We start from the raw sequence: 27,783 nt of genomic DNA on the forward strand, positions 1-27,783 counted from the left end.
AACAGTTATCTCTAATGATTGACTATGCACAACTGCATGCTAGTTCACCTGATCCCACTTTCACTCTCCACTTACAAGGCAACCGTCACTCTGTTGTAGCACCAGAAAGAAGAGAGCTGCTGGTCCCTTTCCTGCTGCTGGTCCCTTTCCTTAGGGCAACACTGGCTTTGCACTATGTAAAGCTGCTGGGCAGGTTCTGCCTGTTTTAAATTTTAATAATCAGGCCAATCATTTTTGAATTTATTATGAAAAGATAATAGCAAAAACCATTAAGGCCAGAATAAAATGGTGCAGTTCTAGCATCCCAAGCTAGAAGGAATTATTTTTTCAGTGAAAGGGAATACATATAATACAGAGAGAGCTAATATTATTAGACAGAAGTAGCCTTTGGTGTTAAGCAATTAAGGATGAACAGGAGGAGGTTTATGTGCTGGACACCATGGAGCCTCAACAGAGCCTTCTCAGCTTCAAACCTAAAAACAGTTTTCTAGGGCTTCCCTGGTGGCGCAGTGGTTGAGAGTCCGCCTGCCGATGCAGGGGACACGGGTTCGTGCCCCGGTCCAGGAAGATCCCACGTGCCACGGAGTGGCTGGGCCTGTGGGCCATGGCCGCTGAGCCTGCGCGTCTGGAGCCTGTGCTCCGCAACGGGAGAGGCCACAACAGTGAGAGGCCCGCGTACAGCAAAAAAACCCCCAAAAAACAGTTTTCTAGGATACATGGAATGATTAATAACATAAGAATGATCAGTCCTGAATTTTAGAGTGGAATAATCTACATTAGTTTTCCAACTGAGTGTAATTTACTTTCTTAAGAAATAATGATTTCCCCCCCTCACTGTACAATTGAGATCTGTCATTCATAATGTCACCTGGATGATCTAAACATTAACATATTTAAAACTAGTGGGCTTCTCAGGGACAGGTTTAGATTCCTGCCAACCAAGGTGAACTGTTCTTGTGGAGCATGAAGTTGTTGGCAAATGAGGTCAGAGGCACAGCTGCGGAGGTCAGTCATGGGTGCTTTTGACAGCCATGGTCCAGAGGAGGGGATGGTCTGTTTCCACAGTCACAACACCAGATCCATCGTAGGTATTGGAAGTGCTGACCAGTGTTCCAAAACTAATCCTGTGATTTGCTGTAAGAAAATAAGAAAACAAGTTTGGTGAGAGCCAAGCTCCCTCCAGTGGAGAATGGCTTTGTCAAGAGTTACCAAAAAGCAATTAAGCACACACTTTGATAGATGATCTGTAAAATGCGGGATAGGTTAACTTAATACCTGCCCTACAAACAGACTGTACCTTTTTTTCCCCCTGTGCTTATACAGTTAGGTCCCCACCAGCCAACTGCTTCATACCTAGGAGTGTACATATGTCAATCCCAATCTCTGGGGGGGAATGGGGAGTTAGTGTTTAATGAGGGCAGAGTTTCAGTTTAGGAGAAAAATTCAGTAGATGGATGATGGTGAGAGTTGCACAACACTATGAATGTACTTAGAGCCACTGAACTGTACAGTTAAATGTGGTTAAAACAGTATGTTTTATATTATGTGACTTTTACCACAATAAAAATTTTTTTAAAAACGTGGGATAGGTGAAATGTATGATATGAGATTCTAAACCTGAAAGTTTTTATAACTTGTTATAACCAGTCTTCCTGGAGTTGGTTATTGGTTATTTACCATTTTGGGATATATGTCACTCTCAATACTAAATTTCATTAAATTTTTTCTTTCTTCTTTACCAGTTGTAAAACCAAAACCCATTTCTATAATAGGTTACTTCCTTGCCTGGGTGCAATTTTAATTTTTCCTGATGATTCAGAATTAACTTTTTTTTTTTTTTTTTGCGGTACACGGGCCCCTCACTGTTGTGGCCTCTCCCGTTGTGGAGCACAGGCTCCGCACGCGCAGGCTCAGCGGCCATGGCTCACGGGCCCAGCCGCTCCATGGCTTGTGGGATCCTCCCGGACCGGGGCACGAACCCATGTCCCCTGCATCGGCAGGCGGACTCTCAACCACTGCGCCACCAGGGAAGCCCCAGAATTAACATTTTTATATTTGACGAAGCGCTATAAAAATACAGTTTTAGTTTCAATTATAAATGATATGGGGCAGAAAGCTAATTACTTTCAAAAAAAGCATGGGATTTTGGTCATTTTTTCTCATAAAGAAAAGCCAAAGTGAACAAGGCTTGCTTTCTGTAAAATTAATCAGAACTCGGAGGTCAAAAAGCAGACTTCCAAATGTGTGATCTTGAGCAAGCCACTTAAACTCAGCATATAATGAGGGCACAAGATGAGATAATCCTTTAAATTACTTAATTATGAAAATAAAGGCTATGGAGTTAAGTTATATTATTAGAATTTATATATTTATAAATTACATAAATTGCAAATTTATAAATTACATAATTACACATAAATTACATTTATATATATATATATATATATTTCCTAACAAGTTCGTTGAAGTTAATGCCTGGGCATCCATTGGTAGCCTCACTTCCCTTTGCTTATAAAAGAGCAGTTCACATTATCAACATGACTTGAAACCATGACTGTCCTACAGACATTCCTTGATAATCAGTACCGATTTCTTCGCTAAGAAATTAGAAAGAGAAAAGTAAACAAATGTTATGGAGAGAAATAAACAAATGTCAAGAGTCAGAAAAGGCCCCTTTTCCTTCAAACAAAGTTCACCTATGAAGTTACACAGCTTTGGAGTAAATAATTCAATTATAATGGTCACTTCCCGCTAGAGGGAGCCTGTTATCTTTCTGAGGAAATCTTGAAAAGACAATTTAAAAATTCAGAAGTAGTATTATAGGATAATATAACATCAGTAATTCACACAGTTTACTTATTAAAACTCAAACTATTTCTTTACTAATTACTAACGTGATTAGTAAACTGTCAACACATTTACTAATGCAAACATGAAGTTATAAAGTAAAACTACAGGAATACAGAGTGAACCTAGTGTGACTGTTGCCCTAACAGGTAACTCAGTGCAAGAAGCTTTGGCCTCTCAGTAATCTGGAGCTTTTCTGAGATGATGTTTCTGAATGATATTTATGATAAGCACATACATTTACAAATCCAGACACTATTACATAGATGGTGAGTCTGTCAAGGAAAGAAGCCTTGCTCTCCTGAAGGGTGACTGTGACTGGAATCCGGGTGCACACCAGGTCCCTACTGACATCCATCCCAGGCCCAGGGTTCCCAACAGCCCTCTGAAGAAGGGCTGGGGAACAGTTTACACATTTCATACCATTTATTCAGAAGGGCAATTTAGGGTGCTTCAGTGGACCAGCTTTACAGTGGAAACACCCCAGTGAAGCACAAGGTACACACAACCCACCTGAATGTGAAACAATGTGTTTAAGATTCTGGCAACTAATTAAGTTAAAAATCCTATTTTTTACCTGGGCTCAAAGGACATGAGTGAAAAATTATTTCTCTAGTTTGTAGTTGCACATAAATTCCTTTATGATTTTCTGAAGGCAGACTATGGATTTTGGATTATCCTAGGTAGACAACTATATTATATATATTGGCTTTTCTAAGACATTGTTGCATCCTAATTAATTCTTAAATGGGAAAAGAAGTGAAATAGCTTTATTAGGGTATGAGAAGGTACAGTTTTTACTTTGCATGAAATATTTAAGGCCATTATTATCCAGGCTTCTAAATCATGTTTTCTTTTTATTTTGTAATGTTAAAAGAACCAGTTATTAAACATTTCTTAGTTGGCTTTGGGCTGCTATAACAAAATGCCATAGGCTGGGTTGCTTAAATAGCAGACATTATTGCTCACAGTTTAGGAGCTTGGGAAGTCCTAGATCAGGGTGCCAACACGGTTGAGTTCTGGTAAGAACTGTCTTCCTGGCTGGTTTTCAGATAGCTGCCTTCTTGCTGTATCCTCATATGGTGGAGAGATCTCCTGCCTCTTCCTCTTTTTATAAGGGCACTAATCCCATCATGAGGGTCCCACCCTCATGACCTAATCCAACCCTAATTATCTCCCAAAGGCCCCACCTCCAAATACCATCACATTGGGGGTTATGGCTTCAATATGTGAATTTGGGGGGACTCAAATACTCAGTCCATAACAACAGTTACAATTAATTAAAGGTTACAGTGAAATTCATTTGATTATCTCCAACTTTATGGAAAGTAGAATAAAAATGATAGAAAACTAAGATGAATAAAGTGAAACACAAAATCATGAAATTCAATTGACTATGTCACTACTATTATTTTGGAGTATGTTTTCTCCAAAGAATCATGCTTTTGGACAAAACTTTCAAAAGTCTCCCTTAGAAGAAAATCTCTTTTTTTTTTTAAGAAAATATTTGGAATTAATACTGAACTCCCCTCTCCTCAAATGTCTGAGGGTCAATCATGAAATAAAATATGTAAGACTGGCAGAGAGATAACTTCCTGCAGATAGCAGTACAATAAATTACTTCCTTTTATTATTTTTTCTTCCAGTTTTATTGAGAGATAATTGACATATAACACTGTATAAATTTAAGATGTATAGCAAAATGACTTGACATATGTATATATTGTGAAATGATTACCAAAATAAGTTTAGTTAACATCCATCACCTTATATAATTACATTTTTTTTCCCTTGTGAGAACTTTAGTGTCTACTCTCTTACCAACTTTCAAATATACAATACAGCCTTGGCAATGATACTCGTCATGTTGAACATTACATAGCCAGAACTTATTTATCTTAAAACTGGAAGTCGCTATCTTTTGACCACCTTCACCTCATTCTCTCCACCCTCTGCCTCTGGTAACCACAAATCTGATCTTTTCTATAAATTTGAGTTTTTTAGCTACCACATATAAGTGAGATGGTACAGTACGTGTCTTTCTCTGTCTGACATTTCATTTAGCATAATGCCCTCAAGGTCCATTCATATTGTTGCAAATGGCAGGGTTTCCTTTTTATGGCTGAACAGTATTCCATTGTATATACACTGCATCTTTATTCATCTGTCGATGGAAACTTAGGCTGTTTCCATGTCTTGGCTATTGTAAGTAATGCTGTAATGAACATGAACATGGGAGTGCAGTTATCTATTTGACATAGTGATTTTGTTTCCTTTGGATATATACCCAGAAGTGGGATTGCTGGTAATATGGTAGTTTTATGTTTAATTTTTTTGAGAAACCTCCATACTGTTTTCCATAGTGGCTGTACCAATTTACATTCCCACCAACAGTGCACAAAGGTTCCCTTCCCTCCATATCCTCTCCAGAACTTGTTCTCTCTCGTCTTTTTGATGACAGCCAATCTAATAGGTATGAGGTGATAACTTATTGTGGTTTTGATTTGATTTCCCTGACGAGTGATGTTAACTACCCTTTTCATGTACCTATTGGCCATCTGTATGTCTTCTTGGAAAAATGTCTATTCAGATCCTTTGGCCATTTTTAACTTATTTTATTTTCTTTTGAGTTGTGTGAGTTCTTTATATATTTTGAATATTAACCCCTTCTCAGATATGATTTGCAAATATCTTATCCCATTGCTTAGGCTGTCTTTTCATTTTGTTATTGTTTCTTTTGCTGTGCAGAAGCTTTTTAGTTTGGTGTAGTCCTACTTGTTTATTTTTTATTTTGTTGCTTGTGCTTTAGTCTTTTGTGCTTTGGTCTTTTGCCAAGACCCATGTCAAGAAGCTTTATTCCTGTGTTTTCTTCCAGGAGTTTTATGGTTTCAGGTCTTATGTTTAATTTCTTAATCCATTTTGAGTTAATTTTTGGGAGTGATATAAAATAGGGATCTAGTTTTACTCTTTTACATGTGACTATCCAATTTCCCAGCACCATTTATTAAAAGGACTGTCTTTTCTCCATCGAGTATTCTTGGCTCTCTTTTCATGTTAGCTCACTGTATATGTGTTGGTTCTCAATTTCTGGGTTCTCAATTCTGTTGCATTGGTTTACGTGTCTGTTTTTATGCCAGTACCATAATGCTTTTATTATTATATCTTTATAATATAGTTTGAATTCAGGAAATGTGATGCCTCCAGCTTTGTTGTTCTTTCTCAGGATTGCTTTGGCTATTCAGGGTCTTTTGTAGTTTCATATGAATTTTAGGATTTCTCTTTCTTCTGTAAAAAATGCCATTGGAATCTTGATGGGGATTGCAATGAATCTATAGGTGGCTTTGGGTGGTACAGATATTTTAACAATATTAATTCTTCCAATCCATGAGCATGGAATATTTTTCCATTTATTTTAATCTTCAGTTTCTTTCATCAATATATTATAGTTTTCAGTGTAGAGATCTTTCATCTTCTTGGTTAAATTTATTCCTAAGTATTTTATTGTTCTCAATGATATTGTAAATGAGATTATTTTTCAGATAACTCATTCTTAGTGTATAGAAATACTTCTGATTTTTGTATGTTGAATTCTGTATCCTGCAACTTTACTGAATTCATTGACTTTTTTTTTGGTTGAGTGTTTAGTCTTTTCTATACATAAAATCATGTCATCTACAAACAGAGATAATTTGGGGTCTTCCTTTCCAATTTGGAAGCCTTTTCTTTCTTTTTCTTGCCTGATTTCTCTGGCTTGGACATCCGGTGCTGTGTTGAATAGAAGTGGTGAGAGTGGGCATCCTTGTCCTGTTGGAAAAGCCTTCAGTCTTTCACCATTGAGTATGATGTTAGCTGTGGGCTTGATATATGTGGCCTTACTTTACTGTATTGAGGTGCATTCCTTTTCTATAGCTAGTTTGTTGAGAGTTTTTATCATGAACAGATGTTAAATTATGTCAAATGCTTTTTCTGCATCTATTGAGATGATCACATGATTTTTATCTTTCATTCTATTAATGTAATATATCACATTTATTGATTTGCATATATTGAACCATCCTTGCATCCCAGGGATGAATCCTACTTGGTCATGGTGTATGATCCTTTTAATGTGCTGCTGAATTCGGTTTGCTGTTTTGTTGAGAATTTTTGCATCTATATTCATCAGGGATATTGGCCTGTGATTTTCTTTTCTTGTAATGCCCTATTTGGCTTTGATATCAGGGTAATACTAGCCTTGTAAAATGAGTTTGGAAGTGTTCTCTCCTCTTCAGTATTTCTGGATATTTTGAGAAGGATTGCTGTTAATTCTTCTTTAAATGTTTGGTAAAATTTACCAGTGAAGACATCTGGTCCTGGACTTTTCTTTTTTGGGAGATTTTTGATTACCAATTCAATACCCTACTAGTAATTGGTCTGTTCAGATTTTCTAGTTCTTCCTAATTCAGTCATGATAGGTTCTATGTTTCTAGTAATTTATCCACTTTTTCTATGTGTTGGTGTATAGTTGGTCACTGAAGACTCTTATGAACCTTTGTGTTTCTATATTATCAGTTGTAATGTCCCCTCTTTCATTTAAATTTGTGTTAATTTGGGATCTCTCTCTTCCCCTTGGTTAGTCTCAATAAAGATTTGTCTGTTTTGTTTATCTTTTCAAAGAGCCAGCCCTTAGTTTTATTAAGTTTTCTCTATTTATTTCCTGGTCTCTATTTATTTATGCTCTAAACTTTATTTCCTTTTTTGGCCAACTTTGGGATTAGTTTGTTCTTCATCTTCTAGATTCTTGAGGTGTAAAAGTTCGGTTGTTTATTTGAGATCTTTCTATTTCTTGAGGTACGCATTTATACATATAAACTTCCCTCTGAGACCTGCTTTTGCTGCATCCCATAAGTTTGTATGTTTTGTTCCCATTTTCATTTGTCTCAAGATACTTTTAAATTTCTCATTTAATTTCATCTTAGATCTACTGGTTGTTCAGGATAGTACTGTTTAATTTCCATGTATTCATGAATTATCCAGTTTTACTCCTTTTACCAATTTCTAGTTTCATACTATTGTGGTCAGAGGAGATATTAGGTATGATTTCAGTCTTGGTTAATTTGCTAAGACTTGTTTTGTGGCTTAATGCATGATCTATGCTAGAAAATGTTCTGTGTGCATTTGAGAAGAATGTGTATCCTGCTGTTGTCAGACAAAGTATTCTGTATATGTCTGTTACAACTTAGTCAACAGTGTTGTTCAAATCCATCGATTCCTTATTGATTTTCTGTCTGAATGATCTATCGGTTATTGAACGTGGGGTATTAAAGTCCCCAACTATTTGTTGTTATTTGTTTATTTATCCTTATAATTCTGTTAATGTTTGCTTTATATAATTAGGTGCTCTGATGTTGGGTGGGTGCATAAATATTTACAATTGGTGTATCTTTTTGATGGATTGACCCCTTTATTGTTATATAGTGAAGTTCTTTCTCTTTCTGTCATTTTTAGCTTAATGTCTATTTTGTCTGATATGAGTATAGCTACCTTTGTTTTTACTTCATTATCATTTGCTTGAAATATCTTTCTCCATCCTTTCAGTCTCAGTCTGTGTCTTTGAAGCTAAAGTGAGTCTCCTGTAGGCAGTATATTGTTTGATATTGTTTTTAAGTCATTCATCCAATTTTGTGTCTTTGATTGGAGAATTTTATCCATTATGCTTAAAGTAATTATTGATGGATAAGGATTTACTATTGCCATTTCCTTACTTGTTTTGCTGACTGTTTTGTAACTCTGTTGTTCCTTGCTTCTTCTTCTGCTGTCTTCTTTTGTGTTGAGGACTTTTTTTGTATTGGTATACTTTCACTTGATCCTGATCTTCTGTGTAATAGGTTTTTCCTCTGGGGTTACCATGAGCTTTATATAAACTATCTTATATTTATAATATCCTATTTTAAGCTGACGACAACTTAGCTTCAATAGCATCTCTAAAATTACAATTTACTTCTCCTCCATCACGTTACAATTTACATATTGTTTATATTATGTATACAGTAACAGACTATTGAAGTTATGGGTTTTTTTAATACATTTTAAAACTTTTAAACTAGAGTTGTAAGAGAATTATGCACCACTATTACCATATTAAATAACTTTGATTATTTACCAATACCAGAAAGTCTTATACCTGTGTTCATCTGATTTTATCATGTAAATTAGCATCACTTTATTTCTGCTTGAAGAACTCCCTTTAGCATTTCTTGTAAGGCAGGCCTAGTGGTGATAAACTCAATCAGCTTTTGTTGGTTCAGGCACTTATTTATCTCCCCTTCATTTCTGAAGGACAGGTTTGCCAGGTATAGTACTGTTGTCGACAGATTTTTTTTTTTTTTTTTTTTTTTGTGGTACGCGGGCCTCTCACTGTTGTGGCCTCTCCTGTTGCGGAGCACAGGCTCCGGATGCGCAGGCTCAGTGGCCATGGCTCACGGGCCTAGCCGCTCCATGACATGTGGGATCTTCCTGGACTGGGGCACGAACCCGTGTCCCCTGCATCGGCAGGTGGACTCTCAACCACTGCGCCACCAGGGAAGCCTGACAGATTTTTTTTCTTTCAATATTTTGAATATATTACCCCTTCTCTCCTGGCCTGAAAAGTTTCTTTTGAGAAATCTGCCCATTATGGGGATTCCCTTGTATGTAATGTGTTGCTTTCTCTTGTTGCTTTGAAAATTCTCTTTCTGTCTTTTGGAACTATTTGGTTTAATCTATTTGGGGTCCTTTGGGCCTCATGGATTTGTATGTCCATTTCTTTTCCCATTTTCAGCCATTATTGCTTTATATACACTTTCTGTCACTTTCTCTTTCTCCTTCTGGGGTACCCATAATGCAGATATTGTTTCTTCTAATGGTGTCCTATAAGTTCCATAGGCTTTCTTCACTCTTTTTCATTCTTTTTATTCTTTTGTTCCTCTGACTGGATAAATTCAAATACCCTGTCGCTGATTCTTTCTCTATCACTGATTCTTTCTTCTGCATGGTCAATTCTGATTTTGAAGCTCTCTATTGAACTTTACAGTTCAGTCATTGTATTCTTTAGCCCTAGGACTTCTGTTTGGTTTATTTTTGATGTTTCTAATTTTTTTTCTTCATCTTGTTTTGTTCATGCAATTTTTCCCCCCGAATTTTGTTAAGTTATCTGTCTTGTAGTGCACTGAACTTCTTTTAAGAGGATTATTCTGAATTCGTTGAAGTTCATAGATTTCCATTTCTTTAGGGTCAATTATTGGCATTTTATTAGTTTCCATTGGTGGTGTTATGTTTACCTGATTTTTCCTGATCCTTGATTTCTTACATTGGTATCTGAACATTTGAGTAAACAGTCTCTTCTTCCAGACTTTACAGGTGTGCCTTGGCAGAGACAGTCCTTCACCAGTCAGCTTAGCTTGGGGTTCTGGACATGTGAGCTGACAGACTCCTTGGGCAGGGGGAGCCTGCTGTTAGGGTCTTCTTTGTGGGCAAGGCCACTGCCTGAGCTCTGAGGTTGTGGGGTATGTGTTGTGGCTGAAAACAGTTGGATAGGACTGCTCGCTTGGTTCTCTGCCCAAGTGAGGCTGTTGGATGGGGCTCTGTGCTGTGGTTGCCTGGGTTCTCTGGTCAGGCTTCCTGGATGGTCAGGACTCGGTACTATATTTAGCAGTAGTTGGGGCTATGATGTAGCTTCCCTGCTTGACCAGGACAGCAGGCTGGACCCCATGGCCAGCACAGCCCATTGTTTAAGGACCCAGATCAGGCAGGATTGTGCGCCAGATTCTCTGGCCAGGCAGAGTTGCTGGTTTTGCAGTGCAAATGGTGGGAACCACTGGTTGTGCTCTCTGCTCAGGTATCACTGTAAGTGGGGCTGTAGGATGGGCTATGCCAGTGGTCCCCAACCTTTTTGGCACTGGGGACCGGTTTTGTGGAAGACAATTTTTCCACGGACCGGGGCGGGAGGTGGGGGGATGGTTCAGGCGGTGATGCAAGGGGTGGTGAAGGGGAGCAGCAGATGAAGCTTCACTCGCCGGCCTGCTGCTCCCCACCTGCTGTGCGGCCCAGCTCCTAATAGGGTCTCCGGCCCAGGGGTTGGGGACCCCTGGGCTACATAGTTTCCCATGTGCCTGGTTAGGTTTCCTGGTTGGGCATGCTGAAGGCTGCGTAGGACTATGAATTAGTTTCCCTGCCTGGGCGGAGCCACCAGACAGGCTCTAAGGCTGACACGTCTCTTATTTGGGGGCCAAATTAGGCAGAATCATGCACCAAGTTCCCTGGCCTGACAGGCCACCATCCTGGCTCTGCAGATGGGCAGGGCCACTGGCCAGGCTCTCCATTCAAGTGCTGCTGTAACTGTGGTTGCAGGATGGGCTACACAGATTCCCAGGAGCTCTGGTTAGGTTTCCTGGTCAGTAGGGCTGGAGGCAGTATTCAGCAATGGGCGGGGCTATGAATTAGCTTTCCTGTCCAGATGGAGTGGCAGAACAGGCTCCATGGCTGGCAAGTGCTCACTGTCTGGAGTCCTGAATCAGGCAGATCTGTGCCCTGCCAAGTTCCCTGGTCAGAATGGACCACGATCTTGGCTCTGCAGATGAGCAGAGCTGCTGGTTGGGACTTCTACTTGGGCACCACTGGGAGTAGGAACAGGGCCACAATCCGAGGACTCGTTGCTATAAATCCCTTCCCCCTTCTCTGTCACAGTCAGGTCCCCAAGTCCCCTTAGATGCCCATAAGGCAAGACCTGAGAAGGCATCCTGAGACATGACCCATGATGCTGGAGGAGCTGGGTGTCCACCTGGACTTTCTTTTCCCCTGGAGGAACTGCAGGCCTGGGGAGCCAGCCTGGGGGAGGAGTGATGTGGTCAGAGTGTAGCTGCTCCTCTTAACTTTTCTAATGTGGTCCTACCTCATTCTCTGTGATACAGGGGGTGCCTTCAGCCTCACCCGTGTTCTAGGATTTTCACAATGGTGTCTTGTCTATAGATAGTTATTAGTTGGTCCTCTTGTGAAGGGGACCGAAGTTGGGAATGACCTATGTTTCCATCTTGATGATGTCACTCCTTCACAAATTACTTTTTCATTTCTACTCCAGAGGACTTGTCCAAAACTTTGGCTAACTGAACATTTACTTTCAATTCAACATTTAGAACCTATCTAGATTCAGATTTTTTCCATTTTTGTTTGCAGAGAGTACAGCAGAGCTAAACATAGTTGTTCTGAGATAACCAGTCACTCAGATCAAGCGCTGTTTTTAACTATAGACAAAAATAAAAGTGATAGCCATGTGTAAAACTATAAGCAACCATGTAATCTGTGATAAACATAACCTAAAATTGATTGATCTGTTTGAATATAAAAGTTGTGTCTTATCTATTTGCTTCAAAGACATGATCATCAGTTGTTTTAAGGACAGTTGTAGTCTAATGATAGAATATTGGCTGGTGAGGATGGGTTAAGTTCCTCTTCCAATGAAATTTAATGTGAATTATATTAGGGAACACAGAGGCATAGTCTGACTCTGAGCTTTTCATATTTTAGAGAAACAGAACTTAAGAATATGAGGAACATGAAAACTGATTTTATAATTTTCATCCATTATTTCAAAGTATTTTCTTTCCCAAAGGAAAGGTTGAGAATTAGGCACTTAATATTCTATTGCTTTCAGTGATGTCCTATAGCTTTTCTCCAAAGCTGGAAAGACTGAAGACTGCAGAGGCTGGCAAATTGGTAGAATTCAAGTATTCACCTCTTTTCCTGTCAGTTGGAGGGAGGTAGGGCCATTTGTCCTGGCTTCCTACCTTACCTCTGCAAGCTGATTTAGTGGGCTGTGCTCTTTTGAACTGGTTGACAGAGTGTAAAGGAGTACTTTGCAGGCCTCTGATGCTCTCAAGCATTGGAAAGCAAGAGCAGGAAGCATTTGTTCCCTCTGCACCTGTGCGATTGTTCTGCTCAGGTGTTTTTTACAGAGGAGGCATCTTGCTGTCAAAAACTATGGACCCTGTCATGATGAGGTTAGTAAGTCAGACCTAGGTTCAAACCTTGGCTTTACCACTCTCTAGCTCTATATGAACTCAGTTCTTTAACCTTCTGACTTCAGTTTCCTCATATGCAAAATGTGGATAATAATGTCTGCTTCACAGAGAAGTTGTATGGATTATATAGTCAAAATTCTAACACACAGTAAGTATTCAAGGAATTTCCATCCCTTTTGCTTTCTTCCGTTATTTTGTCAATAAAGTAGATTAGATTTTCCTCTCCTACCTTAAGAGTCTTTTAAAATGAAAAAAGAGAGATGTCATGATTTGAACAATAAGCAAATGCCTTAATTCAAGTGAATAGTTTATAGCCAGCTGAGAGACAGAATGAGATAAACGTTGCCAGGCTAGGTTATGTGTGATGCTTAAAATCATTTCAGGTGTCATCTGCATACATGTGCAAACTCATTTGTTTGACAGATATTTATGAAGGTTATACCCTGTGCTGGCATTAAGGATACAAACATGAGTGTGTCTGCTTTCAAGGACTTCACATTTTAGTAAAAGGTGAAGACGTATATATAGTCCAATTCAGTGGATAGGATGGAAGCAGGAGGCAGGAGCTAATAAGGATGGAGCCGGAATGGTCTGTATATTCTAGTGGAATGGGGAGGAATCCCCCAGAGGCCTGGCTTCCCAAGAATCTGTGGATGGACACTGGTTATCTTATAAAAATAAATAAATTATTTAAAAGGTAATGCAAATGTATCTAAAAATCAACAAAACTGAGAGAGTAAACGAGAAGGGAGTGAACAAACTTTGTCTGGGAGATGCTACTCAAAGAGGTGGTATTTGGGATGGAGTAATTCTCATTCATTCAAGACATCTGAGCACTTACAGTGTTCAAGGTACAGCAGGCTTTTATCTGTAGTTTACAGATGAGGAAAAGGAAGCTCAGAGAGGTTAAATCCACAGGCTATGATGATCACAAAAGTTGTTAGACACATGTTACTATGGGAGGTTAAAGCAATACTTTGAGGAGCTCTAAAAAGAGAATTGATGCTGGTCTGTTTCCCTGAAGTATAGAACTGTCAACAGCCTGACAGAGTAGGCTAAGTGGATGACTTAGTGAGACTGATAAAACCACTCTAAGACTTAACGTAGTACTGTTTCTACCACACAGATACATGTTTTTTTTTTTTTTTTTTTTTTCTGTACGCGGGCCTCTCACTGTTGTGGCCTCTCCCGTTGCAGAGCACAGGCTCCGGACGCGCAGGCTCAGCGGCCATGGCTCACGGGCCCAGCCGCTCTGCGGCATGTGGGATCTTCCCGGACCGGGACGCGAACCTGTGTCCCCTGCATCGGCAGGCGGACTCTCAACCACTGCGCCACCAGGGAAGCCCCAGATACATGTTTAATAAGCCTATTATGCTGAATCCCAAGGTTCCCTACCATCCTGGAATATTAGGTTAAGTTCTAGGAGTTAATTAGACTTACTGGACATCATTAACTACTTCAACATAATGGAACCACTGTATGCTCTACATCCATCAATTATTCTCTGAAGATGCTTAGCCTTGTTGGAGTAATGGCTATACGTTAAGAAAATGTGACTCAGATTTCGTTAGCATTAAAGCAAACCATACTACCTCTAAAATCAGTTCACTGTGACTGGTCTTTACAATTTTAATTTTTTGAACTAGAGATCTTAAAAATGTCTTTGTATGTATATACGTGAGACAAACTTTCTATTTAAAAATTGCTAATTTACACTTTAAAATAGAAACTCCTGGCAGGATTATTACTATGAAAATTGTATCCTATAAAACAGCATTTAGACTTACAGTGGTTCTTGAAACTTTTCAAAAATTAAATTGCTATATTGCGTTTTCATTTTCTTAAAGGCAGCAAGTCAAACTATTTCTAGTTTAGAGGTGTAGAGTACATGCAGCATCTACTCTCTTAGCAAGTTTCAAATATTCAGTTCAGTGTTATTAACTATAGTCATCATGCTGTATATCACATCCCCATGACTTATTCATTTTATAACTGGAAGTTTGTACCTTGTGATCACCTTTACTCATTTCTCCCACCCTCTCACCCCCCACTTCTGGCAATCACCAGTATGTTCTTTGTATCTATGAGACTGGTTTTTAGTGTATTTTTTACATTCCACATATATATCAGATCATCCTGTGTTTGTCTTTCTCTGTCTGACTTACTTCACTTAGCATAATGCCCTCAGAGTCCGTCCATGTTGCTGCAGATGGTAAGGTTTCCTTCTTTTTTATGGCCAAGTAATATTCCTGTGTGGGTGTGTGTATTTACAAAATCTCACATTTTCTTTATCCATTCATCCACTGATGGACACTTAAAGTTCTTAAAGTTGTTTCCATGTCTTGGCTATTGTAAATAATACTGCAGTGAACATCGGGGCACAGATAATCCTTTCAAGTTAGCATTTTCGTTTCCTTTGGATAAATACCCAGAAGGGGGATTGCTGGGTTAGATAGAAGTTCTGTTTTCAATTTTTTGAGGAACCTCCCTACTGTTCTCCACAGTGGCTGCACCAATTTACATTCCCACCAACAGTGCACGAGGGTTCCCTTCTCTCTACAGCCTTCACAGCACTTGTTATCTTGTCTTTTTGATAATAGCCATGCTAACAGTGTGAGGTGAATATAACTCACTATGGTTTTGATGTGCATTTCCCTGATGATTAGTGAGGTTGAGCACATTTTCAGGTACCAGTTGTCCATCTGTATGTGTCTTTTATGGAAAAAAAGTCTATTCAGATCCTCTGCCCATTAAAAAATTTTTTTTTGCTATTGTATGAGTGCTTTATATATTTTGGATATTAATTCCTTATCTGATATATTGGCTAACATTTTCTCCCTTTTAGTAGGTTGATTTTCAATTTTGTTGATGGTTTCCTTTGCAGAAGATGGCTTCCTTTCCTGCATAGAGGCTTCTTAGTTCAATGAAGTCCCACTTATTACTTTTTTGCTTTTGTTGCCTTTCCTTTGGGGGTCAAATCAAAACAAATCACTGCAGAGTGGATGGCAAGGAGCTTTTTCTGTATGTTTCCTTCTGGGAGTTTTATGGTTCAGATCTTATGTTAAAATCTTTAATCCATTTTCAGTTCATTTTTGGGTATGGTGTAAGATAGAGGTCTAGTTTCCTTCTTTTTGCATGTGTACATCTCGTTTTCCCAACACCATTTGTTGAAGGGATTGCCCTTTCTCCATTGTATATTTTTGTCTTGTTTGTTGAAAATTAATTGACCATATATGCATGGGTTTATTTCTGGGCTGTTTGGTTCCACTTGACCTATGTGTCTTCTTTTATTTGAAATATAGTTTACAATCAGGAAGCATGATTCCTCCAGCTTTGTTCATTTTTTCTTAAGCATTTTTTTTTTTTTTTTTGCGGTATGCGGGCCTCTCACTGTTGTGGCCTCTCCCATTGCGGAGCACAGGCTCTGGATGCGCAGGCTCAGCGGCCATGGCTCACGGGCCTAGCCGCTCCGCAGTATGTGGGATCTTCCCAGACTGGGGCACGAACCCGCATCCCCTGCATCGGCAGGCGGACTCTCAACCACTGCGCCACCAGGGAAGCCCTCTTAAGCATTTTTATTGGAGTAAAATTGCTTTATATTGCTGTGTTAGTTGCTGCTGTATAACAAAGTGAATCAGCTATACATATACATATATCCCCATATCCCCTCCCTCTTGCGCCTCCCTCCCACCCTCCATATCCCACCCCTCTAGGTAGTCACAAAGCACTGAGCTGATCTCCCTGTGCTATGTGGCAGCTTCCCACTAGCTATCTATTTTACATTTGGTAGTGTACAGATGTCCATGCCACTCTCTCACTTCGTCTCAGCTTACCCTTCCCCCTCCCCATGTCCTCAAGTCCATTCTCTACGTCTGCGTCTTTATTCCTGCCCTGCCCCTAGGTTCTTCAGCACTTTTTGTTTTTCGGATTCCATATATATGTGTTAGCATATGGTATTTGTTTTTCTCTTTCTAACTTACTTCACTCTGTATGACAGACACTAGGTCCATCCACCTCACCACAAGTAACTCAATTTCGTTTCTTTTTATGGCTGAGTAATATTTCATTGTATATATGTGCCACATCTTCTTTATCCATTCATCTGTCGATGGACACTTAGGTTGCTTCCATGCCCTGGCTATTGTAAATAGTGCTGCAATGAACGTTGTGGTGCATGACTCTTTTTGAATTATGGTTTTCTCAGAGTATATGCCCTGTAGTGGGATTGCTGCATTGTATGGTAGTTCTATTTGTAGTTTTTTAAGGAACCTCCATACTGTTCTCCATAGTGGCTGTATCAATTTACATTCCCACCAACAGAGCAAGAGGGTTCCCTTTTCTCCACACCCTCTCCAGCATTTACTGTTTGTAGATTTTTTGATGGCCATTCTGACCTCTGTGAGGTGATACCTCATTGTAGTTTTGATTTGCATTTCTCTCATGATTACTGATGTTGAGCATCCTTTCATGTGTTTGTTGGCAATCTGTATATCTTCTTTGGAGAAATGTCTATTTAGGTCTTCTGCCCATTTTTGGATTGGGTTGTTTGTTTCTTTGATATTGAGCTGCATGAGTTGCTTGTATATTTTGGAGATTAATCTTTGTCAGTTGCTTCGTTTGCAAATATTTTCTCCCATTTTGAGGGTTGTCTTTCCTCTTCTTTATGGTTTCCTTTGCTGTGCAAGAGCTTTTAAGTTTCATTAGCTCCCATTTTTTAATTTTTGTTTTTATTTCCATTTCTCTAGGAGGTGGGTCAAAAAGGATCTTGCTGTGATTTATTTCATAGAGCATTCTGCCTATGTTTTCCTCTAAGGGTTTTATAGTGTCTGGCCTTACATTTAAGTCTTTAATCCATTTTGAGTTTAGTTTAGTGTATGCTGTTAGGGAGTGTTCTAATTTCATTCTTTTACATGTAGCTGTCCAGTTTTCCCAGCACCACTTATTGAAGAGGCTGTCTTTTCTCCATTATATATTCTTGCCTCCTTTAACAAAGATAAGGTGACCATATGTGCATGGGTTTATCTCTGGGCTTTCTATCCTGTTCCATTGATCTATCTTTCTGTTTTTGTGCCAGTACCATACTGTCTTGATTACTGTAGCTTCATAGTATAGTCTTAAGTCTGGGAGCCTGATTCCTCTAGCTCCATTTGTCTTTCTCAAGATTGCTTTGGCTATTTGGAGTCCTTTGTGCTCCCATAAAAATTGTGAAATTTTTTGTTCTAGTTCTGTGAAAAATGCCATTGGTTGTTTGTTAGGGATTGCATTGACTCTGCTGATTGCTTTGGGTAGTATAGGCATTTTCACAATGTTGATTCTTCCAATCCAAGAACATGGTATATCTCTGCATCTGTTTGTATCATCTTTAATTTCTTTCATCAGTGTCTTATACTATTCTGCATACAGGTCTTTTGTCTCCTTAGGTAGATTTATTCCTAGGTATTTTATTCTTTTTGTTGCAATGGTAAATGGGAGTGTTTTCTTAATTTCTCTTTCAGATTTTTCATCATTAATGTATAGGAATGCAAGAGATTTCTGTGCATTAATTTTGCATCCTTCTAATTTATCAAATTCATTGATTAGCTCTAGTAGTTTTCTGGTGGCATCTTTAGGATTCTGTATGTATAGTATCATGTCATCGGCAAACAGTGACAGTTTTATTTCTTTTCCGATTTGGATTCTTTTTCTTTCTTTTTCGTCTCTGATTGCTGTGGCTAAAACTTCCAAAACTATGTTGAATGAGAGTGGGCAACCTTGTCTTGTTCCTGATCTTAGTGGAAATGATTTCAGTTTTTCACCATTGAGAACGATGTTGGCTGTGGGTTTGTCATATATGGCCTTTATTATGTTGCGGTAAGTACCCTCTATGCCTCCTTTCTGGAGAGTTTTTATCATAAATCGGTGTTGAATTTTGTTGAAAGCTTTCTCTGCATCTATTGAGATGCTCATATGGTTTTTCTTGTTTTGTTTTGTTTCGTTTTTGTTTTGTTTTGCGTGCTGTACGAGGGCCTCTCACTGTTGTGGCCTCTCCCGTTGCGGAGCACAGGCTCCGGACGCGCAGGCTTAGCGGCCATGGCTCACGGGCCCAGCCGCTCTGTGGCATGTGGGATCTTCCCAGACCGGGGCACGAACCCGTGTCCCCTGCATCAGCAGGCGGACTCGCAACCACTGCGCCACCAGGGAAGCCCCTCATATGGTTTTTATTCTTCAATTTGTTACTATGGGGTATTGCATTGATTGATTTGCATATATTGAAGAATCCTTGCATTCCTGGAATAAATCCCACTTTATCATGGTGTATGATCCTTCTAATGTGCTGCTAGATTCTGTTTGCTAATATTTTGTTGAGGATTTTTGCATCTATGTTCATCGGTGATATTGGCCTGTAGTTTTCTTTCTTTGTGACATCTTTGTCTGGTTTTGGTATCAGGGTGATGGTGGCCTCGTAGAATGAGTTTGGGAGTGTTCCTCCCTCTGCCATGTTTTGAAGAGTTTGAGAAGTATAGGTGTTAGCTCTTCTCTAAATGTTTGATAGAATTTGCCTGTGAAGACATCTGGTCCTGGGCTTTTGTTTGTTGGAAGATTTTAAATCACAGTTTCAATTTCAGTGCTTGTGATTTGTCTGTTTATATTTTCTGTTTCTTCCTGGTTAAGTCTCAGAAGGCTGTGCTTTTCTAAGAATGTGTCCATTTCTTCCAGGTTGTCCATTTTATTGGCATATAGTTGCATGTAATAATCTCTTATGATCCTTTGTATTTCTGCAGTGTCAGTTGTTACTTCTCCTTTTTCATTTCTAATTCTATTGATTTGAGTCTTCTCCCTTTTTTTCTTGATGAGTCTGGCTAATGGTTTATCAATTTTGTTTATCTTCTCAAAGAACCAGCTTTTAGTTTTATTGATCTTTGCTATTGTGTCCTTCATTTCTTTTTCATTTATTTCTGATCTGATCATTATGATTTCCTTCCTCCTGCCAACTGTGCGTTTTTTGGTTCCTCTTTCTCTAATTGCTTTAGGTGTAAGGTTAGGTTGTTTATTTGAGATGTTTCTTGTTTCTTGAGGTAGATTTGTATTGCTATAAAGTTCCCTCTTAGAACTGATTTTGCTGCATCCCATAGGTTTTGGGTCATTGTGTTTTCATTGTCATTTGTTTCTAGGTATTTTTTGATTTCTTCTTTGATTTCTTCAGTGATCTCTTGGTTATTTACTTGTGTGTTGTTTAGCCTCCATGTGTTTGTATTTTTTACAGTTTTTTTTCCTGTAACTGATATCTAGTCTTACAGTATTGTGGTCAGAAAAGATACTTGATATGACTTCAAGTTTCAAAATTTACCAAGGCTTGATTTGGGACCTAAGATATTGTCTGCCCTGGAGAATGTTCCATGAGCACTTGAGAAGAAAGTGTATTTTGCTGTTTTTGGATGGAATGTCCTATAAATATCAACTAAGTCCACCTTGTTTAATGTGTCCTTTAAAGCTTGTGTTTATTTATTTTCATTTTGGATGATTGATCTGTCCACTGGTGAAAGTGGGGTGGTAAAGTCCCCTACTATGATTGTGTTACTGTCGATTTCCCCTTTATGGCTGTTAGCATTTACCTTATGTATTGAGGTGCTCCTATGCTGGGTGCATAAATATTTACAATTGTTGTATCTTCTTCTTGGATTGATCCCTTGATCATTATGTAGTGTCCTTCTTTGTCTCTTGTAATAGTCTTTATTTTAAAGTCAATTTTGTCTGATATGAGAATTGCCATTCCAGCTTTCTTCTGATTCCCATTTGCATGGAATATCTTTTTCCATCCCCTCACTTTCAGTCTGTATGTGCCCCTAAGTCTGAAGTGGGTCTCTTGTAGACAGCATTTATATGGGTCTTGTTTTTGTAACCGTTCAGCTAGTCTATGTCTTTTGGTTGGAGCATTTAATCCATTTACATTTAAGGTAATTATCGATATGTATGCTCCTATTACCATTTTCTTAATTGTTTTAGGTTTGAATTTGTAGGTCTTTTCCTTCTCTTGTGTTTCCTGCCTAGAAAAGTTCCTTTAGCATTTGTTGTAAAGCTGGTTTGGTGGTGCTGAACTCTCTTAGCTTTTGCTTGTCTGTAAAGGTTTTAATTTCTCCATCACATCTGAATGAGATCCTTGCCAGGTAGAGTAATCTTGGTTGTAGGTTTTCCCCTTTCATCACTTAAAATATGTCCTGCCACTGTCTTCTGGCTTACAGAGTTTCTGCTGAAAGATCAGCTGTTAACCTTATGGGGATTCCCTTGTATGCTATTTATTGCATTTCCCTTGCTGCTTTTAATATTTTTCTTTGTATTTAATTTTTGATAGTTTGATTAATATGTGTCTTGGCATGTTTCTCCTTGGATTTATCCTGTATGGAACTCTCTGTGCTTCCTGGACTTGGGTGACTATTTTCTTTCCCGTATTAGGGAAGCTTTCAAGTATAATCTCTTCAAGTATTTTCTCAGCCCCTTTCTTTTTCTCTTCTTCTTCTGGGACCCCTGTAATTTGAATGTTGGTGGATTTAATGTTGTCCCAGAGGTCTCTGAGACTGTCCTCAATTCTTTTCATTCTTTTTTCTTTATTCTGCTCTGCAATAGTTATTTCCACTATTTTATCTTCCAGGTTACTCATCCGTTCTTCTGTCTCAGTTATTCTGCTATTGATTCCTTCTAGAGTATGTTTAATTTCATTTATTGTGTTGTTTATCATTGTTTGTTTGCTATTTAGTTCTTTTAGGTCCTTTTTAAACGTTTCTTATATTTTCTCCATTCTATTTCCAAGATTTTGGATCCTCTTACTATCATTACTATGAATACTTTTTCAGGTAGAGTGTCTGTTTCCTCTTCATTTGTTAGGTCTGGTGGGTTTTTACCTTGCTCCTTCATCTGCTGTGTGTTTCTCTGTCTTCTCATTTTGCCTACCTTACTGTGTTTGGGGTCTCCTTTCCACAGGCTGCAGGTTTGTAGTTCCTGTTGTTTTTGGTGTCTGCCCCCACTGGGTAAGGTTGGTTCAGTGGGTTGTGTTGGCTTCCTGGTGGAGGGGACTGGTGCCTGTGTTGTGGTGGATGAGGCTGGATTTCGTCTTTCTGGTGGGCAGGACTGTGTCCAGTAGTGTGTTTTGGGGTGTCTGTGATCTTATTGTGATTTTAGGCAGCCTCTCTGCTAATGGGTAGGGTTGTGTTCCTTTCCTGCTAGTTGTTTGGCATGGGGTGTCTAGCACTGGAGCTTGCTGGTCGTTGAAGTGGAGCTGGGTCTTAGCATTGAGATGGAGATCTCTGGGAGAACTCTTGCCGACTGATATTATGAGGGGCTGGGAGGTTTGTGGTGGAGCAATGTCCTGAACTTGGCTCTCCCACGTCAGAGGCTCATGTCTGACACCCGGGCGGAGCAGCAAGACCCTGTCAGACACACAGTTCAGAAGAAAAGGGAGAAAAGAAAAGAAGGAAAAAATAGTTATTAAAATAAAAAATTAAAAATTAAAAATAAAAAGAATAGAGCAACCAAACCAATATGCAAATCCACCAATGATAACAAGCAGTAAAAACTATACTAAAAAAAAATCGGACAGATAGAACCCTAGGACAGATGGTAAAAGTGAACCTATACAGACAAAATCACACAGAAGCATACACATACACACTCAAAGAGAAAAAGTTAATAATATATAGATACAACAAAATAAAAGAGAGCAACAAAATCAATAAACAAATCTACCAATGATAATAAGCTCTAAATACTAAACTAAGATAAACATAAAACTAGAAACAAATTAGACACAAAGCAAACCCTAAGTCTACAGCTGCTCCCAAAGTCCACTGCCTCAGTTTTGGGGTGATTTGTTGTCTGTTCAGGTATTCCACAGATACAGGTACATCGAGTTGACTGTGGAGATTTAATCTGGTGCTCCTGAGGTTGCTGGGAGAGATTTCCCTTTCTCTTCTTTGTTCGCACAGCTCCCTGGGTTCAGCCTTGGATTTGGCCCTGCCTCTGCGTGTAGGTCACCTGAGGGTGATTGTTTTTCACCCAGACAGGACGGGGTTAAAGGAGCAGCTGATTAGGGGGCTCTGGCTCACTCAGGCTGGGGGGAGGGAGGAGTACGGAATGCAGGGCGAGCTTGCGGCGGCCTGTGACGTTGCAGCAGCCTGAGGCATGCTGTGTGTATTCCCGGGGAAGTTGTCCCTGGATTATGGGACCCTGGCATTGGTGGGCTGCACAGGCTCCTGGGAAGGGAGGTGTGGATAGTGACCTGTGCTTGCACACGGGATTCTTGGTGGCTGCAGCAGCAGTGTTAGTGTTTCATGCCATCTCTGGTGTCTGCACTGATAGCCACGGCTCACACCCATCTCTGGAGCTCGTTTAGGCAGTGTTCTGAATCCCCTCTCCTTGTGCACCCCAAAACAATGGTCTCTTGCCTCTTCGGCAGTTCCAGACATTTTCCCAGACTCCCTCCTGGCTAGCTGTGGAGCACTTGCCCCCTTCAGGCTGTGTTCATGCAGCCAACCCCAGTCCTCTCCCTGGGGTCTGACGTCCAAAGCCGGAGCCTCAGCTCCTAGCCCCCATTTGCTCCAGTGGGTAAGCAAACAAGCCTCTCGGGCTGGTGAGTGCTGGTCGGCATCGATCCTCTGTGCAAGAATCTCTCTGCTTTGCCCTCTGCACCCCTGTTGCTGCGCTCTCCTCTGTGGCTCCAAGCTTCCCCCCCTGTGCCCCCGCCCCCGTCTCTGCCCGTGAAGGGGCTTCCTAGTGTGTGGAAACTTTTCCCCTTCACAGCTCCCTCCCAGAGGTGCAGGTCCCATCCCTATTCTTTTGTCTCTGTTTTTCCTTTTTTCTTTTGCCCTACCCAGGTATGTGGGGAGTTTTTTGCCTTTTGGGAAGCCTGAGGTCTTCTGCCAGTGTTCAGTAGGTATTCTGTAGGAGTTGTTCCACATATAGATGCATTTCTGATGTATTTGTGGGGAGGAAGGTGATCTCCATGTCTTACTGCTCTGCCATCTTGCAGGTCCTCCCCCAGCTTTGTTCCTAAGATTGCTTTGGCAATTCAAGGTCTTTTGTGGTTCCGTACAAATTTTATGATTGTTTGTTCTATGTTTGTGAAAAATGCCACTGGAATTTTGCTAGAAAGATCTGTAGATTCATTGCACTCCCTGAGTAGTATGAACATTTTAACAATATTCTTCCAATCCATGAGTGTGGAATATCTTTTGATTTATTTTAGTCTTCAACTTCTTTTAACAATGTCTTATAGTCTTCAGTGTAGAGATCTTTCACCTCCTTGGTTAAATTTATTTCTAGGTATTTAATTTTTTATGAAATTGTAAATGAGATTTTCTTAATTCCTCTTTCTGATAGTTCATTATTAGTACATGGAAGCAGAATAAATTTTTTTATATTGATTTTTGTATCCTACAACTTTACTGAATTCATTTATTAGTTCTAACAGTTTTTTGGTGAAGTCTTAGGGTTTTCTCCATGTAATAATCATGTCATCTGCAAATAGTAACAGTTTTAATTACTTTTTCCTTTCCAAGTTGGATGCCTTTTTTTTCTTACCTAATTAATTGTTCTGGCTAGGACTTCCATCACTATGTTGAATAAAAGTGCTGAGAGTGAGCCATTTTATATTAATTTAATCCAGTATACCTAAAATATTATCATTTTAACATGTCTTATCGAGATGTTTTACTTTTTCATACTAAGTCTTTGAAATCTGGTATGTATATATACTTACCGCATATCTTAATTTGGACAAGTCACATTTTAAGTGTTGAAGAGCAATAAGTAGCAAATTTACTGTATTGATTAGACAGTACAGATTCTAGGTTACTGAAGTGGGAACTATATTTAAGATTCAGTTATCTGTTTCTGCAGAGGAACATTATTTAATTATACAGATACTGATTTTCATTTCACCTGCAGATATGGAGTGATAGAGTCTCATGTTATAAAGGTACTATTACATTTAAAGTAAGCATATCAAATCCATTTGAAATGATTTCCCCTTATTATAGGAATGGATCCAGAAACACTCAGATACTTAACATGTGCTCAGCAGTGAGAGAGACTGAGTCCTCTGCCCTTCAAGTTGAAAGTTTAAAAACAGGTAGCAAAACTGTAGAAAAAAACCCTGGAACTGCAAAATTTAAACAAACCTAACATAAAATTACAAATAGGATATATATTATCAATATGTCCTGTAAGGAATATAATGACTCCTTCCTGGACATGTAGCAGATAGTCCTTTAATTGTACTCCTTACCCCAAATCATCACCGCTCCTTCCCACTCCTCTAAATGCCTTGTCTGATCATGTCTCTCTCATGTGAAAGAATAACTCATGGACTCCAGTTGCCTATAACCTCCCTGCCCCCCACCCTAAACATCATGGCCTGACATTAAGGCCCTTCATCATCTAGTTCCTCCCCTATAACCTACTTGCCAGCCGCCCCATGCTACTTGCTATTCCCTTAATAAACCTAAATTTAAGACCAGATACTACAAAACTCTTAGAGGAAAACATAGGCAGAACACTCTTGACATAAATCACAGCAATATCTTTTTGGATACACCTCCTAGAGTAATGAAAATAAAAACAAAAATAAACAAGTGGGACCTAATTAAACTTAAAAGCTTTTGCACAGCAAAGGAAATCATAAACAAGACGAAAAGACAACCCAGAGAATGGCAGAAAATATTTGCAAACGAAGTGACTGACAAGGGGTTAATCTCCAAAATATAGAAAGAGCTCACACAGCTCAATATCAAAACAAACAACCCAATCCAAAAATGGGCAGAAGATCTAAATAGACATTTCTCCAAAGAAGATATACAGATAGCCAAAAAGCACATGAAAAGATGCTCCATGACACTAATTATTAGAGAAATGCAAATCAAAATTAGAATGAGGCATCACCTCACACCAGTTAGAATGACCATCATCAAAAAGTCTACAAACAATAAATGCTGGAGAGGATGTGGATAAAAGGGAACCCTCCTACACTGTTGGTGGGAATGTAAATTGGTACAACCACTATGGAGAACAGTATGGAGGTTCCTTAAAAAACTAAAAATAGAACTACAATATGATCTAGCAATCCCACTCCTGGGCATATATCTGGAGATAATCATAATTTGAAAAGATACATGCACCCTAATGTTCATAGCAGCACTGTTTACAATAGCCAAGACATGGAAGCAACCTAAATGTCCATCGACAGAGGAATGGATAAAAAATATGTGGTATATAAATACAATGGAGTATTACTCAGCCATAAAAAAGAACAAAATAATGTCATTTGCAGGGACATGGATGGACCTAGAGATTATCATACTAAGTGAAGTCAAACAAAGACAGATATCATATGATATCACTTATACATGGAATCTAAAAAGATGATACAGATGAACTTATCTACAAAACAGAAACAGACTCACAGACTCTGGAAACAAACTTATGGTTACCAAAGGGAAAGGTGGGGGAGGGATAAATTAGGAGTTTGGGATTAACATACACACACTACTATATATAAAATAGATAATCAACAAGGACCTACTATATAGCACAGGGAACTCACCACAATACTCTGTGATAACCTATATGGGAAAAGAATCTGAAAAAGAATGGATATATGTATATGTATAACTGAATCATTTTGCTGTACACCTGAAACTAATATAACATTGTAAATCAGCTATATCCCAATATAAAATTATCTGAAGAGACTACTAAAATATTTTCAACTAAAAAAAAAAAAAAAGATCAGGAACTTCCTATCCCTGTGAAAAGTTTTGCTATCTCCCCTCCTTTTGGAACTTATCCAGTCTTTTCTATGCTTGTTGTACATCCTTCAAGGCTAAAGACAAATATCATCTTCTAGTCTGTACATCTCTCTTTGATTCTATATCCCACTATAGGCTGAATTAATAATTCTTTTCCATTTATAAATGGCTTGATTGCTTCCTTAGAATATACTTTGTATTAAAAGTTGGCCATTTAGACCCCTCTTCTATGGCAGGCAAAGTACAGGGTGAGTCTGAAACACCTTGTTCCAGAAAGCAAAAGAGTGCTCAAAAAAATTTAGGGCACTTTGAGATAGAGAATACTGAGAGTGATGCAAATAACACATTCTGTAATAAATAGAATCCCCAAAGACATGTGGAGAGAGGAAAATCTCTCCTTTACAGAAGACTGCCAACTACTAAAGGAATGAGCAACAGAATTAGAATATCAGCAAGGCACCATTTTGCAGCTTCCAGTGTAATAATTGGTTCAAGCAAGGAACATCAATGGATGCTAAAGCCGCAGGGTGAAATGTTGGGGAGCAAGGTATTGACAGTCTCCAACTAACACTCCATGTAGTACTTTTAATGAAAATAATAATATCATCTTAACCAAATGATCAAGCTTAGTATCACCAGTAAAAGGACAAACTGACATTATGTGCCTTCTGATATGATGAAGGGATGAATACAACATCATTTATTGTAGTAATTTTTGCCAAAAAGGCTTAAGCTGAATATAATCATGGGGAAACTATCAGACCAACGCAGAATGTGAAGTGCTTGACAAGTTAGCAGGCCTGAGCTATTCAAAAGTGTCAGTGTCAAGGAAGACTGAAAAGAGATTTTCTGGATTAAAAGAGACTAAACAGACATGACAACTAAAAACAATGCATGGTTTTTTTAGTAGATTTTTTAAAAGTTATAAAGAGCATTACAGGGAAAATTAAGGAATATGAATATAGACTGCATAACACTGTTCAATCAGTGTTATTTTTTTGGAATAGATAATAGCACTGTAGTTTTGTAGGAAAAATTTCTTTTAGGAGGTACAAACTGAAGAATTTCAGGGGTTAAATATCATGTATTCAGCATAGTCTCAACTGGTTCAGAAAGCGCAATACACA

General features: G+C 38.9%; 1 protein-coding gene across 1 annotated transcript in view; it reads right to left on the reverse strand.

Moving 5' to 3' along the window:
• Nucleotides 1-1,006: 1,006 nt before the first annotated feature.
• The window catches only part of TPK1 (thiamin pyrophosphokinase 1), a gene marked incomplete at both ends in the record, with an annotated part of 342,964 nt that continues 316,187 nt past the window's right edge, over nt 1,007-27,783 (reverse strand). Inside the window, one exon of the mRNA XM_079711871.1 lies at nt 1,007-1,134. Coding sequence (XP_079567997.1) covers nt 1,007-1,134 — 128 coding nt within the window. The remainder of the gene's footprint in view (nt 1,135-27,783) is intronic.

The sequence above is a fragment of the Hyperoodon ampullatus genome, assembly GCF_949752795.1.
Source record: "Hyperoodon ampullatus genome assembly, chromosome: 9".
NCBI classification, from domain to species: Eukaryota; Metazoa; Chordata; class Mammalia; order Artiodactyla; family Ziphiidae; genus Hyperoodon; species Hyperoodon ampullatus.